Source organism: Mesocricetus auratus, unplaced genomic scaffold, assembly GCF_017639785.1.
Source record: "Mesocricetus auratus isolate SY011 unplaced genomic scaffold, BCM_Maur_2.0 Super-Scaffold_100011, whole genome shotgun sequence".
Classification (NCBI taxonomy): Eukaryota; Metazoa; Chordata; class Mammalia; order Rodentia; family Cricetidae; genus Mesocricetus; species Mesocricetus auratus.
In genome coordinates, this window is record NW_024429195.1 from 35,240,484 (window position 1) to 35,261,174 (window position 20,691).

Sequence of the window (20,691 nt, forward strand, 5' to 3'; positions counted from 1 at the left end):
GCCTTGTCCTCCAGTTTCTCACCCTCCTGTCTGGGAGAGGTGTGTGCTGGCAGCTGTTTAATAAATGTTATTGTCTTCTTTGTGTCTGTGGTAAAGGTGCCATTTAGCCAGCAAATACACAGAATGCCCAGATAAAGTTGACTTTCAAATATGCGAGAAATATTTTCTTAGTGTAGTTCTCATGCAGTGTCTGGGACATCCTGGTGTGAACTCCTTGAAGTGTATTGGCAGCTTGGTGTTAACAGGGTGTGACCTGTCTTTTGTCTGGTAGCCCTCACTGAGTTTTTTGATGATGTAATACCTTGGCTAGAAGTTATATGTAGAATTTCATATATATGCACACATACATTTATATGTACACACACACACGAATGCACACATACCTGATTAGTTTCTAAAAAATCGACTGTTGGAGATGGAGAGGTGCTTCAGCAGGTATAAATACTTGCTTGTAATCATAAGGTTCAGAGTTTGAAACCCCAGGGCCCACACAAATGCTGTAATCTCAGGGCTTCTTCCAGGGAGGTGGGAACAGAGACAGGTCCAGCAGACAGAAAACGGAAGCTAGCAGGTATACTCAGCACCCTGACAACAGGGTCCCATCTCAAGTGATTCGAAGGTAAGGACAGGAATCCAAGGCTTTCTTCTGTCTTCTATATAACAATTCTATGCCTTCCTTCACATGTATAGATGTTCAAGTGTGCACACATACACAAAGGTAAAGGAAAATAAGATGATGTTAAAAATAAATAGAATATCAACTGCCTTCATAAATAAACTCTCAAGGAAATAAAATTTAGAGCTTTTAAAAGGCAGCTGTGCCATCTTGAAAGTTGGAGGATAGTATTAAGACCAGACAGAATTTCTCCTCACTCCTTTTCTCTCCCTCTCTGTACTGATACTTCAGTTATCTTGTGCAACTTGAGTGTTAGTAGTCCCTTCATGAAAAGCCTCTAACCTTTATTCATTGCAAATGGTAGGAATCCTTCGCCCTTCGCCATGTAGACCAGTCTGTATGAGGATGCCTGAGAGTATCTTACAGAAGGAGAAGGCATGCTTGACTGAACACTCTCCTTGGATTTTTCCCTGTTTGGTCTGTATTTCCTCTGGCATATTCTCCAAGAAAACTAGTGAACTCCAGATGATACAGTAAAGCCCCTCCCACCTCTTGGTACACTTTCTTTACATCTTGACTCACTCAGGTCAGCGAATACCCTCTCGTAAAGGCAAGTGGTTATTTACCTGCCTGTTACGTAAGTCAGGCCTTCTGCAAGTTGTAGGATTTATCGTCTCTTTCCAGAGGATGAAGGGTTTGCTTATTGTAAAGTGCTAGGGTTGTCTAGTAACTGCTTGCTGTTAAGTGGGTGGGTTCCAGGCTGGGCACTGCCATTCTGACTCTCGTCGTTATCCTCTCCAGGACTCAGATGCCTGACCCTGACGGGCATTATTTGAAGACACAGTCTTCATCTGTCTCAAGCAGAACCAGGAATTATTACTTAAGACTTTTGTTGAGGCTTAGTACAGGGATTGGCAAGCTCATTCTGGGAAGGGCAAGAAAATACCCTGCTTTATAGACATACACTTTCTGATGCATATATTCTGTATTTCTTGTATAGCCCTTTAAACATATGAAAACTAGGCTGGGTGGTGGTGGTGCACGCCTTTAATTCCAGCACTCGGAAGCAGAGGCAGAGGCAGGCGGATCTCTGAGCTCAAGGCCAGCCTGGTCTACAGAGTGAGTTCCAGGATAGCCAAGCTACACAGAAAAACCATGTCTCGAAAAATAAAACTAAAAATAAACAAACACAAATATGAAAATTGTTTGCTTGTGATCTGTACAAAAGCAGGCCACTGAATTGCAGTCTTTTTCCCAAGTAGAATGTTCCCTTTGAAATACATTTGTGGGGAGTTGTGTGCGTTCTGATATTTGCCTTTTATGCATTGTATTGATGGAGAATCAACATGTACAAATAATGAGAACATATTAAAGACTGTGTGTACCCTCATACCCTGTAGGATATGGCCTTTTTCTTTTCTCCTTTTTCTCTGACATTACCCCTATTTTTTGTTTGCTTATGTGCAGGGCTGGCAGCTGAATCCAGAGCCTTGTGAGTACTAGGTAAATGCTCACCCACTGAGCTAGGTCCCAGGTTTGTCAGAATTTTAGCCCTCGAATTTATGCTAATAAAAATGTCACAGTGACAGTTTCCGTCATTGGCTACATTGGTCATGGTAGCAAGTCATGCCAGAGTCAGGAGAAAGCCCAGGCAAGTGTGTCTGCTCCATATTCATTTACTTGAGCCATGGAGGATTTGGTGAGATTTTGGGTGAACAAGACTCTTGCCACTGTTGCTATCTTTCAGAACTGACCACTTTAATGAAACTGTGTATGGATTTTCTTCTGACAACCTGTAGGGAAAGAGAACAGAGGAACGTAACCCGACTGGAAGCTGGTGGTTTCACTTGTTCATTATTTCCCCAGAGCTTGTGTTCTTAAGCTGCAGCACTACCAACACCCCTGCTCTTGAGAAGGCCCTGGGCTGCCTTCCTCTAGCTGCGCCCTCGCTGGCTGGTGTATAGCGCTTCCTATCCATTCCTTGTCTGTTATTGTACCGATGGAAATTGGGGTGTTTCCCATCACTTTCTTGTCCTTTCAGATCTTTACAAATGAGTTTTGGCCCAAACTCAGTTGTGAATAGATGGATATAGTTTCTAGGAAAGCAGTTGGGACCCACTGAATTGTGACTTTGGCAACAAAGGCCTTTTGTTTAGAAAGATTGTCCCAAATTGGAGCTGGAGTCTGAAAAAGAGGCCTACAGCATCTCCCTCTTTCTCCTGTGAACTCCTCGGAAAGCTGATGTTTGCTGAGTGGATGCTGTAGTCACTGTCCAAACAGGTCTCTGTTTGCCAACTGGGAACATATTGCCGCCTCTGTGAGGCACTCCATCATGCCTTGAATGGATCCTCTTGTGTTCAGAATTTCTGAGTCAAAGAGAGGGAGAGAGAAATACTTCTTTCAGGCCTCAGCATTCACTGTGGCATCCAGGGTCTCCTCAGGCCCTTAGAAGCCAAACATGCAGCAGGGGCGCTTCTCAAAGGGAGTGAGAAAGGAAGAAAGCAAGAGACAGCTCCATTGAAATGCCTTTCTTCTAGTCCCTTGTAGCCAGTTTTTGTAAATAAACAGGCTCTTTTGGCAAATAGAATTGTGACAATAGTCCTGATTTCTCCTAGGCAAAATAAAACTTCCCGCAGGGGTCTTCCAAGGAACGGGGTTTCTGCTCACTTGTATCTGGCACACCCCACAGCACACCCTGCCACAGCATGGAATACACTTGTCACGCACTACTGAGTAGGTGATCAGTTTTCCTCACACCAAGTAATTCTCAGGTGTGAAGGTTAACTGATATGAAGGTGTTCGTGTGGCTGTGTAAATACCCTTTATATTATATTTCAGAATTTCAAACTTACTGTATACAAGAGAGTAAAGACGAAATCCATATTCTGTTGTCACATTCTGTACTGAAGTTTATGGTAATTGTATGTTCTGGTAAAGTCTAGTGTTTTCTATGTAAATTGAGATCTTGCTTTGTAGGAAAATGTAGCCATCCCTGATGGTTAGCCTTTGTTCTGGCTTTAAATTGAGAAGTCTTGTTGAGTGGGGAAGGAGCAACAGTACTGTTTAGTTTATAGACTGTCTCTGGGAGCACACAACAAGATGCCTATTCATTTTGACCTGAACTGGCTATGAGGTACCTGTTGTGCCCTGTGAAAGCTTTGCTTGACATTGTGAAGGAAATTTTCTGTAGTTGCCTGCAAGATCCAAATGTTTTATGAGTGGAAGAGGAGCATCTCATTCAGCAATAAAAAGTACTGCGGGGTCTCATCAGTGAGTCCTCACTATAGATGAGCTCAGTTGATGTAAGCAGGGTTCTTGGATCACTCCATTAACACAGCATTTACTGTTTTGGTTGTCTGTACATTACTCCTTGTCTTCTACCACCAGTTCTAAAACCGTAATGGCTTGCATCTGGTCTATTCCAGGAGAGGAAGGTCTGCTCCAGCTGTGGAACTATGATGATGATACCAGGTAGCTGATCTGGCATTTGAGCATACCAACCTTGCTGCATGCCAACTCATTCCCTTAAACAGTACAGTCTTGAGAGACTGATTCTACGAAGCAAGGCGTCCTCTTCCAGAATCTTGGGGCCAGAAATGTTTGGAATATCCGAGTTTTAAATATTGTGTGCCCTTTCCTAACTGAGCACTCTGATCTGAAAATGTGGGTCTAGGGCTTTTATAGCGTCCTCAGTGCTCACACATTTTTGACCTTGGACCATTTCAGGTTTTAGAACACTTTGGATTAGGGATGCTCAACGTGTACCAGTTGCTTCATTTTAGGGGGAGACTGAGACATGGAGAGAGGTTTAGTAACATGCCTGGGGGAGACATTGAGGTGAAGTCTGTAGGGGTGTGGTCTGTATGCATCTCCCCTCATTTTTTGGAATGTCTATTCCATCATATGTTTCAGGTTTATTGACTCAGAACCCAACATCTGTGAAGCTAAGATCTCTTTAGTGTATTCAGTACGTGAATCTTTCTGTTTTTATTATGGAAATAAGTTAACTGTGTAACTCATTCCCTGTCTTTTGTTATAGATTAATTGAATTGTGTTGTGGTCTGATAGGTAAAGCTGACCTTTTCATTTTTTTCTCAGAACTCATTGGCAGTTTGGTTTTTAGTTTCAAATAAATTAGTCATTATAAAGTATCTGAGAATAAAGTCAGGAGGGGTCTCTGTGTGCACATGTGTGTGTTTGTGCATGTGTGTGCATGAGTGTGTGTACACACACATATAATATATGATATGTAAATTAACCATGTATTTCTTCATGATAGAATGAGAATATAATATATATTGCATATATTGTATTGAGTTTTATCTGTGTGCATGTGTGTGTTTGTGGGGGGAGAGAGAAAGAGACAGAGAGAGACCATTTTTGTCTTTACTATTTCACAGTCATGTAACTGTCAGATAATGTAACTAGCTTGTCTCAAGGGACCATAGGTCTACTTGAATGTGGCTGGTGTGAGATGATTTTCTGAAGGAATTACATGTGTGAAAATGATGCCAGTCATCTGAGATGCCCAAGGCATTCTTAGAACACCTGTCAAAGGAAGTCATGCGGCTCTTATGCAAGGGATTAGGTTCCCAAATAGCTGTGTATGGAAACCTTAAGTCAAACATTAATGTATTTATAGGAGTTCATCAGAAACTGAAGAGTGTTGTGGAATGTATTTACTGCAATCTAGTCCAAAAGAAAAATCCACTGTAAAAAGATAAAATTAGATCATAATATATTGTGATTTTTTAATGTAATTTCTAAGCCTGGTATCTGAATTGGTTTTTGTAAATTTGTTGAATACAAAGAACTTATTCAGATGTTTTTCACTATACTGCTTTATGTTCAAGTTTTGTCTTTTGAAAGAGCAATTATAGCATAGAAGGAAGCCATCACCTTGTGCTGGAATCTTTGGTTTTTTTTTTTAAGGTTTATTTATTTATTGTGCATACAGTGTTCTACCTGCACGTCTGCCTGCAGGCCAGAAGAGGGTGCCAGATCTAATTACAGATGGTTGGGAGCCACCATGTGGTTGCTGGGAATTGAACTCAGGACCTCTGGAAGAGCAGTCAGTGCTCTCAACCTCTGAGCCGTGTCTCCAGTCCCCCCCCCCCTTTTTTTTTTTTGGTTTTTCAAGACAGGGTTTCCCTGTATTGTTTTGGAGGCTGTCCTGGAACTCATTCTAGACCAGGCTGGCCTCGAACTCACAGAGATCTGCCTACCTCTGCCTCCTGAGAGCTAGGATTAAAGTTGTGCACCGCCAACACCCGGCTGGAATCTTTGTTTTGAGCTTTCCTTTGTTGGTTTCTATTCTTATTCTTATTTTATTGGACCTGCTTGTGCACATTTGGACCTGTTTCTGAATGACAGACAGAGGAAAGGTAAACTCACCCATCAGACAGGCCAGGTCCAATTCTTTAAGTTGCACCCAGGACTGCTATGGTAGGTCTCTTTCCAGCTACACATGGGTGTCATCTGCAAAGGCAGCAGGATGGTAATTTGCATGAAACCCTGAAGAAATAGGAAGTTTCCTTGAGTATTACTTTGTATCATAGCACTCAAAAGTAGAAATGGAAATGTTTTATGATATTATTAATGTTTCCTCTCTAATGAGTAACAAATAAACCAGGGCTTTTTAATGTTCCCTTTTTATCAGAAAATTTTACACAACCTTGGGTACATAGGTATTTAAACCATGGATACAAACTAGAAATTAACTGGTGAGAAATCTATTTAAACAATTCTTTGGCCTGCGTATAATTTTACCATTTATTAAAGACAAGCAAAGGTGAAATCTATGTAAACAATTCTTTGGTCTACATATAATTTTACCATTTACTAAAGAGAAGCAAATGTGCATATTAATGAAATAGATTTTTTAAAATAAAGAATTAACCTGGCTGAATATTTGATACTGTCTTACATAATACCTCAAGGCTTTTCATGGTTGATTGATACTTTTATTTTAAAAATTGTCAATGCAAACAATACCACATAAATATGCAGTACCAAGTGGCAGAAATGTGTTTAGAGCCAATTCAGAAATGGTTGAAAGTTCTGTTCTCATCCAAACCATAATTTAATAACATGTTAAAAATGAAACCCAAAGCAGCAATTCAAAAAAGAGTTTTAAAAATCAAACATGTTAACACAGTGCAATCCAAATACATGCTAATTCCATACTTACATGCTGAAGATGTTTGTTAGGAAAACTTAAGTCTTTTCCCCATAATTAGACCATTGTGTTTCTGTAAGAGCAGAAAACTTTGCTCATTCATTGAACTTACCACAGTTCTTCATATACTGTAGTTTCTGCTCTGAGCCCAGGCACTCCAGGCAGTGTTTGGCGTTGGTGTCATGACTGCACGCTCAGTGCAGAGTTGTGTATTCAGAACCAAGGCTGCAGTGAAGTCACATGATGCTGCTGGGCAAGTGCTACCAGAAACATCCAGGATTCATTGTGTTTGTGGTCACATTAGTTTTTGGTAACAAAACATTTGAAAGCCTTTTTTACTCTTGCCCAGCTTTTTTTTTTTTTACACCTATGTTCATTCATGCAGCCCCACACAGTGTTGCGCCCCACAGTGAGAGATGCTGGGAAATAAGCAATTCCGTTTGCAAGGGGAGGAGAGTGACCAGACAGCATGTGTGTGTATCAAGTTTGAAAGAACGAACACACACACGCACACACACACAGACACACACAGACACACAGACACACACACACACAGACACACACACATAGACACACACAGACACACACAGACACACGCACACACACAGACACACAAACACACAGACACGCACGCACACACACAGACACACACAGACACACACAGACACACAGACACACGCACACACACAAACACACACAGACACGCGCGCACACACACACACACAGACACACACACAGACACACACAAGACACACGCACACACAGACACACACACACACACACACACACGGTTTGTGTGTGAGAGTTCCCCATTGCTTCAGTCTACTTTTGTTCACAAGATTTTGATAAGCTGTATCTCCTCAGATTGCAAGTAATGAGTTTAGTAAAATTGAAGCACTGGTAGCTTAGCAAAACTCCAACATTCACTGCTCTACCCCTGTGCCCTAGTCTGTAAGGAAAGGACTTGGTTTAGCTCCCTTTGAAGCCTATCTGTTGTTCTTCCTGGGGCTGGCACTAATAAGAACCGCGTGGTATGGGCTCTGGGGACCAAGAGAAGCAGAGATAAAGAGAATCTAGCATTTCCCCCACCCACTGAAGGGCAGTAGTATCCTGAACTAATCACTGCAGTTAGAGCCTCATAGACTAGGTGCTTGTGCTGTCCACCCTCCCCCGCAATAATACTTGCGTCTATTTTAAGCCCCTCGTTTATAGCCCTCTCCTAGAAAGTGAGGGAATATTGGGTTAATGCAAGTGGTAAGCCAGTGGCGAAGATGGTATTGGTTAGTGGAAAGTACTCAATGATAATTACATTCCGAGGTTCAGTGACATGAAAAGGAATATCGAATATCTCAAAGTGTGGAAGAAGGCTGTGCTGTTTTTATTGTTGTGAGTCAGTTTTAGGAGTTACACACATTTGTAAAACGTGTAACATTTTGATGCTAGTCAGGCCTACAGCAGGTTACTGGGGGACCCCTATCTTCCTAGCATTATTTGTACCTAGTCTATCCAGAGATATCAACCCCCTTTGTGGAGTTATTGTGGTAAGAGATCTGACCCACTGTGTGTACTTTCAAGACATGAAGCAGCTATTCACGGATCCAGCTTTCAATTTCAAGAGTAATGAGGCTACTAGCTTGTTGCTGTACTCTTGACTATCAACAGAAATACATATTGTGATTTTATTAACAGATCCTGGTCTCATGAGACTAAGTATAGTCCCTGCCACACAAGCATAAAAGGCTGTGTTCATATCCTCAGAAACAGCCAAGCTTGGTAGAAAATATGCCTGTAACCTCAGCCCCGGGGATTGGAAACAGCTGGATCCCTGGCGCTCATTGGCCAGCTGGTTTAGCCAGTGGGAGAGCATCAGGCTCAGTGATTCCCTTTCTCAGAAAAGCAGGGTGGAAGTGATCAAGAAGACATTTTGAATTGGCTTACTGGCCCCTGCACAGGCACACATGCATGTGCACAGAACTACACCGATACATACTATAAACGAATACACGCATGCTTTTATACACATGTACAAATACTTTTCTGAAAGATTTTTTTATTGCCTGTTTTGCACGTAGGCTCATAGTGTTTTGTATTGAACTAGCACAGGAGCTAATAATCATAGAAAGAAATGCAATGACTGCACAGACTTCTTAATGTAGCGCTTATTTTTATATTATATAAAATGCTATTCTGTTGCTATGGAAGTACAGTAATTTATTTATTATGAGGAAAACTGGATCACTATTTTTAGACAAATTATAGTCATCTCTGTTAGTTGAAGTATATTAAATTAAATATCCATTAACAGGATAAAATTTATGGCACTTTGATAATGTCTTGTTACTTTTTCTTCTCAGTTTTAAAATATTATACTGAAATTAAGACTCAGCTTATTGGGCTTAAAGTAACTACAAATAAACTATACTTAAAGGAACTTGAATGTGCTTATTTTTCATAGCATTCATGCAGTTTGTTCTTTTGTGCATGTATTGTTACGTGTGCGTTGTGCTAGTGTGCGTGTGATGTGTGAAGGACCGAGGACAGCTTCTAGGTGTCCACCCTCCCCGCTCCGCCTTGCGTGGAGATAAGGTGTTTTCACCATCACATGGGCCAGGCTCTCTGGCTGCAAAGCTCCAGGACTCTCCCCTGTCTGCCCTGCCTTTTCCTTAGGAGCTGTGGTTCCAGCTTCTACACGTGCTCCCAGGAATCCAGACTAGGTCATCAGGCAGGTACTTTATCCACCCAGCTGTCTCTTTGTTCTTTGTTGCCCGCCCTTCTAAATTGATACAGGAACATCCACAGCAAAACTAGCGGAACATTTGGCCATGTTGGGGTGGAGGGGTAGATGGGAAATTTATGAAAAAAAGGAGCAGAGCCAGGAGTCTGGTAGTCAACATTTTCTAAAGGGCTCAAATACTGATGTGACAAGCCCCCTAGGGTGACAGCTGGAAGGATTTTAGGGAGTCTCAGTCAACAGCCCTATTCCAGTCTCCGTGGAGCTGAGACCAGTGCCCAGAAGCCTGCCAGCCCAGAGGGAAGCGCGGAAAGCCTGGCTTCCTTTTCTCCCAGGCAAAACCCAATGGCAGTCCTGCCTCAGGCTCCCTGTACTGCTGTTGCAGCATGAGTCTCCGCACCTGGCGGGGTGGGGCGGGGTGGGGTGAGTGGGGCGGAGGAGTAGGGAAGTGGGGGGGTGGCTTTTGAAAGTAAAGCTGCAGCTGTTTCTGAGATCCAGGGAACAGTGTGCCGAGCTGAGAAAGTGCCATTAGTGCAGTCACAGAGCTTCCTCAGTCGTCCTGTCACTGAGAAGGTACAAGGTCAGCTCAGCTCAGCTCTCTGGCCTTTCCGGCCTTCCCACCTGTGCCCACATTTGGCTGGAGGTATGCACCTGACTGCAAGCACTAAGGAGATGGCAGAGTCCAGACTCCTTGCTAGTGCTCCTTGTTAGTGCTCCTTGTTATCCAGCCCTCAGTCTCCTGCACCCCCCCCCCCCCCACTAATAGTGAAACCCTGGCTGTGTAAACATGGCTTGACTATAGGAACTCTAATTTTCTTGCTGGCTTATTCTGTGGGGCTTAGCCAAGGCAGAGATGCAAATTACATAACTAGTCATCCCAAGCCCATTATTATCAGGTCGTGGCCATTGGTCCACTCAGAAAATTATTAGCAAGCAAAATGCCTTTGTAAAATTTAAGTTCATTTTAGAAAATTGCTGTGCCTTGGCTGATGGACAGCTTCCATTAGTGACAGTGGGTACTTGTATGCAAGCAAAGCAGGGGGCTTTTTTTTTTTAAGACAGGGTTTCTCTGTGTAGCCCTGGCTGTCCTAGAACACAATTTATAGACCAGGCTGACCTCAAACTCATGTGCTTGGACTAAAAGCATTCACCTCCACCACCGGGCCTCCCCTCTCTCTTTTGATACAAGGTTTCATATAACACTTGCTGGCCTGGAACGTGCTGTATAGTCGAGGATAACCTTGGACTCCTAAACTTCTGTCTCCTGAGTGCTGGGATTACAAGTGCCATGCCTTGTTTCTACAGAACTGGGGTTGAAAGCAGGCTTCTCTCATGCTGGGCAGGCACTCTACCATATAAGCCACAAGCCCCTGCTCGCTGTTCCCTTTTGTAGCCCTTCCAGAGAGTGGAGAAAGCTGGCAGGAGAGAATGGCAGTAACTCCCCTAAAGTGTCCAAACACTCAGAGCCATGGTGAGCTCTGCTCTCAGAGTGGACTGTCATGGCTCCCCTGACTTGCCCTATGATGAACAATCTTTTTTATTCTTTGCTACCCAAATTATAAACCTGAATAGTAGTCTTTAGCAACATTCTTTGCATTTTATCCCAAGATGTGATTCAAAGGTAATTTAAATACTCTTACTTGGTCAGGACAATATTGAGAAGTTTTTACATTGTGTAAGATCACTAGAGAGTTCCACTAGGAGTTCTGGGCACCTGTCCCTTCCCGTCTTTCCTAGAGACCTGCCTTGAGTTTGCTATTAGCTTAAGAGTGAATGGTCTCCACACTGCATGATGTATGGGGAGCATCTACCTCAGAAGCCCTTCCTCAGGGATTCCAGGTGTGAGTATCCCTTAGAAGCCCTTCCTCGGGGATTGAGGTGAGGTATCCCTAAGAAGCCCTTCCTCAGGGATTCCAGATTTGAGCATCCCTCAGAAGGCCTTTCTCAGGGATTGAGGTGAGGTATCCCTCAGAAGCTCTTCCTCGGTATTGCTGAGTTGCATCTGCATCACTCTTAAGATTTGTTGCTTACAGGGTCCTGGCTCATGTATAAACAGGTACACCCATGGACATATTCCATCCCCAGTCTAACATGGAAGACCAACCCAGGAAGTTGGATTTCAGTACTGTTGACAACCATAGGTGTTTTTCATGCATAGTGCAGGTGAATCTTGTTCCTAACTCAGATTCAGAGAGTATGAAGACCACCCCCCGACACACACACCCCAAGATCTCAGAAACCAACTCGATATAGGTGGGAAGTGAGAATGAACTTTCATTTTTCCAAAAATCAACCTGTACCTTTTGACTTATGTCTTCTCCCTTACTTGTTCATCACTCCTGTTGTCTAGACACACCAAGAACATCTGTTTGAAACATCTGGACTGTAAGCCCAGTCCATGCGTAGACACAGTGTCAGTCACAAACCTCAAGGCAAAAGGAGGGCCTCAGCCGAGCCCTTCCTTCCCTGCATGGCTCTTTGCACCTGCGCCTTGCTTATTTCTCAATCGTTTCTCTCCACAGTTAGCTTCTCCATAGAAACGCTGCTTCTCTTTAATGTCACTGTACCCTTGGCTTCCTGTGTAGCCTGACCCCCACATTGGGCATAACAGAGGTGTGTTGAATTCAACAAAGCTTCAAACGGATTTTGAAAAACTAGAGTTCAAGATTCAATTACAGGCTCCTACCCGGGACTTGATCTCTTTGACAGTCTTAATGCTTTCTATCCATAGTTCTGAATTAAAATCCGGTTCTTTCAAACCTGTGTTAGCACAATGTGTGTGCAGTGAACGGCACACCAACTCCTTTACTGTTGGAGGTAAAGTGAGGGTTTTGGTATTCCTCTACTACTGTAAGAGTAATTGCTACCCTGCAGCCCCAGAGCTTTTTGCCTCTTTAAAGAAAGGTTGCTGAGCCTTGTGTGGTAGTTGGTTGTTTTATGGATCTCTTGTGGAATCTGGGTGACTTTTCTTTCTACAACTTGCATAATAAAAGTTTATTGAGTTGAAACCAATAGAATATTAAAACTAATGTATTTTTAGTAGTATATGTTCACACAGTAACTATGTAGATTGTTCTAGTACACTGAAGTCTCAAGCCACTTGACAATAAGTTATTTAGCTAGAGGTCTTGAGTTTATTTCAGCTAAAGGAAGTTGGGATTTGAGCTCTATGTCTTAGGTGAGCACTGAACCCTGGCCTTTTATTGCCTTTGAGCTTGTGTTCTCCTGTGTTAGGATTACTGTTGCTGGGATGAAACACCACGACCAAAGCAAGTTGGGGAGGAAAAGGTTGATTTGCCTTACACTTCCATATCATAGTCCATTATTGAAGGAAGTCAGGCCAGGAACTCAAACAGGCAGGAAGCTGAGGCAGATGTTTGTGTAGAGGCCATGGAGGGGTGCTGCTCAGCCTGATCTCTTATCTAACCCAGGATTACCCTACCAGAGCTGGCTCCGCCCACACTGGGCTAGGTTCTCCCCCATCCATCACTAACTATGAAAATGCCCTACTGGCTTGCTTACAGCCTAATCTTATGGAGGCATTTTCTCAATTGACACTCCCTTCTCTCCAGTGACTCTAGTTTGTGTCAAATTGACATAAAGTTAGCCAGCACACACCTCCATTTTTGGGGTTTACAAGTTGACACCCAAGAATATCCATTTCTCCACCTGGCCTCCCTTTGCCTGCAGTATGCCTGCTTCTGCCTGGTCATCTCTACACTTCTTGTCATTAAGACCTCTTTTCCCCCTTTGCTTGGTTTCCTTTCAGTTTCATTACTTATACCCACACTCATTCCAGAAATATGGATGGATAGATGGATGATTGATAGATAGATAGATAAATATAGATAGATGGAGCTGCATATGAGAGAGAACATACAATATTTGTCTATTTGAAGATATATTTTCCAGTTCCATACATTTTCCTGAATATTGTATAATTTTTCTCTACCAAAAATAAAATTCCATTGTGGTTTTGTGCCACATGATCTCTAGAATATTAATGGAAATTAATGGAAATTAAATTCATTCTGTAGATCACTTGGGAAATTATTACCATGTAAGTAATAGTAAGTCTTCCATTCTGTGTCTTGATGTGTCTTCTTTAACTAGTTCAGCATATTCTGTAGTTCCATTACTCAAGTCTTTCACCCCATGCTTAAATTTATTCCTAGGTACCTTATGTCTTCCATTGTAGGATTATTGTGAGCATTCATTCTTAATGTCTGGGGTCACCAGAGTGCCTACCTGAATAGTGTTGATCATCAGACATCTCGGGGTTCTTCAGAACCCCACGTTTTGTATTCAGTCTTGATCAGGAAGCAAACAGTATAGGTGCTTTTGTTTTGATCATTTGGTGTGATAATTGCTTTCCCAATTAGGATCTCTTTGCCATGTGGCTATGGCCTTACTTAAGGGCTCTGTCTATTCCTTCAAGAATTCCTCTTCAGCTATTTAGAAAGACTCAAAGATTACTTTCTTAGTATGTATTGAGAGTTTTTTTTTTTTACTTTTCACCTTTGATCTCACTAAGTTTGTATTTCAGCCTTCTTAAATCCCTTTATGAGTAAGACAGTGCTGAAGTTCATCAAGGGAGAACGTGATGTGTGGCACTAAGCACTATTTATTGGTAGTCATGTGAGAATCCAAGTACCAATTTATCTACAACAGTGAATTGTTTACTACTTGTTACTTAGGGTGACTACTTAACTTTTAAAAATACCACTTAAAATAGCAAAATCTTATATAGTACAACTGATTTATTTGTAGCTGGTATTTTTCTGGGACTGATTTTATGGTGACTTGTCCTAAACTGTCAGTTTCTACCTCTTAGGGATTCCTCAATGTCACTAGGATATGCCCTCTCTAGTCATTATAGCTATGTTTGCTTCCATATGAGATGAGGCCTCTGAAGACAGGGCCAAGCAAGCACGGTCTAGGCTTCTGAGTTTTTGAGATTCCTCGTCACAAGACAGAAGCAGAGGTTAAGGCAGACTGGGTTGTGGGCTAATCACCAGAGAAGATTTTATTGAAGTCATCAGAAAGTCTTTATTAGCTGATGGGTGACAATACTGGGTAATCGAATCTTTCTCAGGGAGAGCTTTTAAGCACAAACATCATGTCCTGGGTTGACACACTTCAGTTAACAAGAACAGTTAGCCAGAAGCAGAGTTCCAGAAGCCAAAAAACATGGTTAATTCATTTAGAGACTTTCCCAGAACTTTGGATTTTGAAAGATTAGATATTGGTTTTCATTTTGGCAGGTGGTACTGTCTACCTGCTGAGTTTTGTGTCCTGGATGGTATTTTCATCATGGAGTCAGTTGTGTTAAGGTCGGGGGCCCTGTTAGAGACTAGCCTTCAGCCTTGGAGATGAGCCATGATTGTGTGGCTATTAAGGAATAGTGGGGCTGGAGTCTTTCTTTAGTCTCTGTGATACGTTTGGACAGTTAAGCTTTCCTCTAACTTTTCTGGATCCAGGTTTGCTATAAGTAAGTGAAAATGCACTAACATGGTAGCTGACTTTGAAGCTCTCAGATTGTGTAGTTCTTTGTTGAAATTAGATGATAAAATGATATAAACCAATTCAAGAGTCATGGTTCAAATGGTATTAAGTGAGAATAAGGAATTCTTGATATTGAAGTCACAGCCTAAGCCTGAAATCTATCAGATTTCCCAAAGTTTTCTTTCTTGTTTTGTTTTATGTAGCTACTAGGCTCGATAAACATTCTGGTTCCAGTTCTAGCTGTACGTGCAACAGCTTTCATGTGTCTGCAGAATAATTTCTGTCTCTCTAGCCAAACTTCTTAGTTCTTACAAGCCATAGCCTCGCTGCATCCTGTAGGCACCTGTCTTAATTTATGTGTGCATATCTCTGTATGTCCACATAGACAGGTCTGTGTATAACTAGTGTATTGAGTAAGACCAGAAACATTACACAATTGTTTTAAAATAATCGAAAATTCTCATAGTTTATTAATTTCCTAGTATAGGCAAGGAACACATCTATTTGTTTGAGAGACATTTTCCTCCTATAAATTTAGCCAATGTTGGTGGCTTGAACAACTCCTTCCCTCGATTACCCTTTAGGTATTGTTTGTGCTGAGGATGTAGATAAAGCAGTAGGAGAACCTGACCCTTAGATGAGAAAGGAAGCCCGTGTCTCTTAGGTTAAGACCTTCTAGCTGCTCTTCCAGAGGACCTGGGTTCAAGTCTCAGCATCTACAGGGTGGCTCACAGCCATCTGTAACTCGAGTGTTAAGAGATCCTTGGATACTACACACATATAATACACAGCCATATATGTAGGTAAAACATACATGTAAAATAAAAACAAAGGTTTTTAGAATGTTATCAAAAGCCTTGTAGAATGGTGATATGTGCTTATTATATTCATGCTACTTTTACAGGTATTAATGATTTTCATCTTTAAGCCTGACCTTATGAAGTAGCCATTTTTATTTTCACCTATAACTCTTAAGAAGTGAGACTCCAAGAGGCTAAATGAGTTCATTGTTCAGGGGCACACAGAGGTATAAAACCAGGGGGAGAGCACACTCCTAGAACCTGTTATTTGGAGCCAAGTGCATTGACCTTGGATGTCAAAGATAGTATGGTTCTTTTAAATAAATCAGTTCAATAAGGATACAAAGGAAATGTCTTGATGGTAGAGTTGAAGATGCTGAAGCCAATGAAGAAGATAGACTTGGAAACCAACACCTTTAACAGTTGCCATGCAAGTTTAATTCTAACTGAGAAATAAAATGGTGTCATACAATTGTTTTGCTAAGGGGGACATGGTAGAAATGAAACTCAGGGTTTTGAAAATGCTAAGCCTGTATGCTACCACTGAGCTGTGATGCATGTCACCCTCTTTTTTATTATGGTTAAGGACACACATGAGACCACTGGGTTTGTGAGTGTAGGGATTGTCAGAGTTCAGGGGCTTGATGTGTTATCCATGAATGTGCAGTGAACCCTCACTTGATGTGTTATCCATGAATGCAGTGATCTCTCATTCGATGTATTATCCATGAATGTGCAGTGATCTCTCATTTGATGTGTTATCCATGAATGTGCAGTGAACCCTCACTTGATGTGTTATCCATGAATGCAGTGATCTCTCATTTGATGTGTTATCCATGAACCTGCATTGAACTCTCACTTGATGTGTTATCCATGAATGCAGTGAACTCTCACTTGATGTGTTATCCATGAATGTGCAGTGATCTCTGACTTGATGTGTTATCCATGAACCTGCAGTGATCTCTCATTTGATGTGTTATCCATGAATGTGCAGTGATATCTCACTTGATGTGTTATCCATGAATGCAGTGATCTCTCGTTTGATGTGTTATCCATGAACCTGCAGTGATCTCTCGTTTGGAGATTCCTGTGATGTCCTTAACTCTTTCTGCCCTTCCGCTATTTCCCCCTGAACTTGGAGAGCCACTCATGCTCATGCCAATCCTCCTCACCCTCCCATGTCCTCTCCTATCATGGTTGCCACACTGTGATATGAAAGGTGCGCTCTGTTGACTTGTAAATGAAGTGATTGGGTGACAGGATTGCCTCCTTTTGCTAAGTAAAGTGGCAGATTTCTCCTGAGTTTGTTCCAACTGGGCAGTTTTTACTGCCAGCAGTACAGTACCCACCAGGAGAAAGCAAATAAACAATACAGTGCTTGGAGCCAGGAAGTCGCACTTCATAGTGAAACTCATAGCATTGGGTAACATTTTGGGGTGAGTTGCTAACAGCATATGAGAGCACTAACTATGGAAAGTAAGTTCCAAGGTTCCTTCACTTGTAGGGAAATTGTTGAATGGTAGGCTCCTTGGAAGGGTGTCAAGTTGTTTTTGGTATATGGCAGTTAGTTTGTGATGAAACATTAATCTAAACTACATTTTAGGTAACTGTTAATCTTGCCATTCTTTAGATTGCCTTGGTCATGTGATTAGCATTCCTTGGTAGAGTGCTTGCATAGCATGCACATAGCCCTGGTGGGACCCCCAGTATTGCATAAAACTTGGGATCCCTACTTATTAAGTAGGGATATACCAGCCCTACTTAATAAGAAACAGAACAAACAGTTGGTTGATTTTGTTGATTATTTATGATATTGGGGATTAAACCTAGGATCTTACACATATTAAACAAATGTTCTACTACTGAGCCATACCCCAAGCCCTTAAAAAAACAAAACAAAACAAAAACCTTTTTATTTTAAAGTAGGATGTTACAAAGTTGCCTAGGCAGGCCTTGAACTTACAATATTTTTTCTTGCTTTAGCTGCTCAACCAGCTGGGATTATAGGACTGTACTTCCAGGTCCAGCACGTTTGGAATATTTTAAATATTTTATACCTTTCACATTAATGGTAGGTTATAACAAATTATTGAAAATAAGAATCATACAAAATCTTAAATCCAAAGCCTATAGGAGCTTTTGAACCTAAAATATTCACTTCAAAAATGTGTTTATGTATATTAATTACAGCACATTTTTAAAGTAAAGCTGAAGTTTGTTAGGAGGAGATTTGAACTATTATAATACATTATTTAACCATCAGGAGGAAAGGCTTTTGTTCCATTCAGTTAGGCTGGATTTAACAGAATAGTTTTGGTTTATGGAATTTGTGGCCTTTATGGGGAACTGTTAAATATTAATAGAGATTGTTATAGCCTTCTTGTTATTGCTGCTTTTGTGTATGTTTTGTTTGTTTCCTTGACTTGTATAGCCAGGAAATTACTTCACCCATGGTTTCAAGTAATTATGGCATGTTAAAAATCTCAGTGATTACATTGAATTATGTGTCTCTTCATCTATTAATATTTCGCTCTTATATCTTTCAGGACCTGCTGAGGTTCCCATGATGTCACCCAATGGGTCCATTCCTCCAATCCATGTGCCTCCAGGTTATATCTCACAGGTATGACATTTGACTGGCATCTCCACTCACTAGTACACCATTACTTTTCCAGCAAAATGCATGTCAAGACTTAACATCTTTCATGAGTTAATTTAGTTACACTACTAACACCAGGATTATGTCCTTGTTTGCTTTCTGTTGCTATGATAAAAACACCTACCAAACCAACTTGGGGAAGAAAAAGGGTTATTTTAGCTTACAAGTTACAGTGGGTCATGGAGGGCAACCAGGCAGGAATTCAAGGAAGCGGCTAACAACTGGCTTGCTCCCAGGCTGGCTCACAACTAGCTATCTTTCCTATACATCCCAGGCCTGCCTGCTTGGGGGATGGAACCTCCCACAGTGGGCTGGGCCCTTCTGCATCAGTCAGTAATCAGAACTGTTCCACAGATATGCCATAGGCCACCTACCAGCTGGAGTCTGTTCTTCTGAGAGTCCCTCCTCTTCTGTGTCAAGTTGGTAGCAAATGTGACCAGGAGAGAGTGCTGTGATTTTTATGGCACTGCTTGACTCTTCCCAGGTTTTGCAACCTGAAGTACCCGAGTCAGAGAGAGGGAAACAGAAGGGCCAGGAGGCTGCCTACCTATAAGCTCAGTTACATGCCTAATGTCTGTATGAAACTCCTCTGTGGAACCTTCTGTTGTAGAATTTTCCTCCCATCTGTCCTATAACTCAGATAGCTGAGGTTTAACACACTGTGTAGCCCAGGATAGCCTTGAACTTCTGGTCTTCCCCTCCTGATCCTTTTGCCTACATCTCTTGAGTGCCAGGTTACAGACATACATTATCATATCCAGCTCAAGACAAAAGTTTTAAAGGATGGAATTTTACTGCCTGGATAAGAAGTAGAGGTTTAGGGTGCCTGGGAAGTTTGGGGTACATGAGATCCAGTGGGTGTCTGTATATTTTGAGTTTTGTCCAAGGCTCAGTCAATCCTTATACCACATCATTTCTCACTATTAAATATTTTTTCTCATTTTGCTCTTTTGTTGGCTGTTCATAACTATAAGAACATCATACATATGTTGAAAAATCAGGAGAAAACTTCAGAAGAATAGGAAAAGGAAATACAAGTTTCCCCATAAGAGATGATAATCACATACCCTCCTCTTTTAAAAAAATTTCCTTGGTACCTATACCTTAAAAATACTTAAAAATCAGCAATTTTCCATTATTAATATTGGTGGGGTTGGTTTTTTCTTTTGAGGAAAGAAAGAAAAATGGCACTTAGGAAAATTGTTGAAGCTCAGGCAAGAATCAGTGAAGATTTTTCACATCACCCTTTGATTTCTTCACCATGCAAGGCTTGCTACCAACACTATAATTTCATCTTTTTCCACCCTTACTTTCATGAGAGCCAATTTGACATTTTTTGAGTTGCCAGTTTGTTGGCCAGTTTTCCAGCTGCTGTAAATAAATGACTTGTTTTATGCAAGCTCTGTCTTTAAGAATCAGTAGACAAAGAAAGGGTGCTGACCAGCCTCTTGATGGGGTGGGGTGATGGAGGACAGTCATGTCACCAGACATGAGGAACAAAAAAAGTCAGAGTTCTGCTCTCTCCCCTGCCCATTTATTTTGAGAAAGTGTTTCACTCCATTGAGCACAGTGTGGTTCTCACCATTATGACAGCAAAAATAACACCTCCCTTTATGCTAAAGGCTATTAGGGAACTCTAGTTAAGATTGGACCCTGGAATGGGGGAGAAGCTGTGCATAAAAGCCTGCCTTTTCTTGCTGTTGGTGTTGCTGTTGTTATGTTAAATGCAGAGTATTTGTGGAGAATCCTAGGAGAGAAAAAAAAGTAGAAAATTTCTACCTTATAATATTCCCGATTCTAAAACCTTCTCTTAAAATTAAAGTAGAAAGGTAAAAGCATGGCTGCAAACTTGTTATTGAAGCACTTGACACCCAGCTGACAGACAGTTCTGTCAGAGAATGCTAGAAGATTCTGGAAGTATATAGTACAAATGGATTAACTGTGATTTAGGATTGGAAAGGAAGTGTAGGACACAGTTGTGAGACTTGTGACCACCTGTGTAGACTTTTTTCAGGGCCCAGAGTTGAATCAGCAAGGAAGATCTCTATCAGCGAGCTGTCCTTTAGCTGGAGCTATTTTAGTTGGGCTTCGGAGCACAGGGTGTGCCCAGAGTTTATGAACCTTCAGCAGTAGATTATATCTTTAGCAGAATGCCGTGGTGAAGTGTCTGAGAAAAAACAGGTTGTTGTTAGTATGAAAATT

The 20,691-nt window shown here is 41.5% G+C and overlaps 1 protein-coding gene and 1 long non-coding RNA gene across 7 annotated transcripts in view; one reads left to right on the forward strand and one right to left on the reverse strand.

Moving 5' to 3' along the window:
- Positions 1-20,691, forward strand: part of Fndc3b (fibronectin type III domain containing 3B) — a 284,468-nt gene that overhangs the window by 131,645 nt on the left and 132,132 nt on the right. For all 5 annotated transcript variants that reach the window (XM_021226947.2, XM_005069755.4, XM_013113104.3 and 2 more), the window contains one exon: positions 18,377-18,453. In XM_021226947.2, coding sequence (XP_021082606.1) covers positions 18,377-18,453 — 77 coding nt within the window. The remainder of the gene's footprint in view (positions 1-18,376; positions 18,454-20,691) is intronic.
- Positions 2,277-7,019, reverse strand: LOC110340826. Of its 2 annotated transcripts, XR_005880424.1 has the most exons (4): positions 6,907-7,019; positions 6,011-6,130; positions 2,818-2,982; positions 2,277-2,409 (listed from the first exon to the last, which is right to left on the reverse strand). It is a non-coding gene; the product is annotated as an uncharacterized LOC110340826 (long non-coding RNA). The 2 variants fall into 2 exon arrangements; XR_002382661.2 differs by having other exon boundaries at positions 2,277-2,982.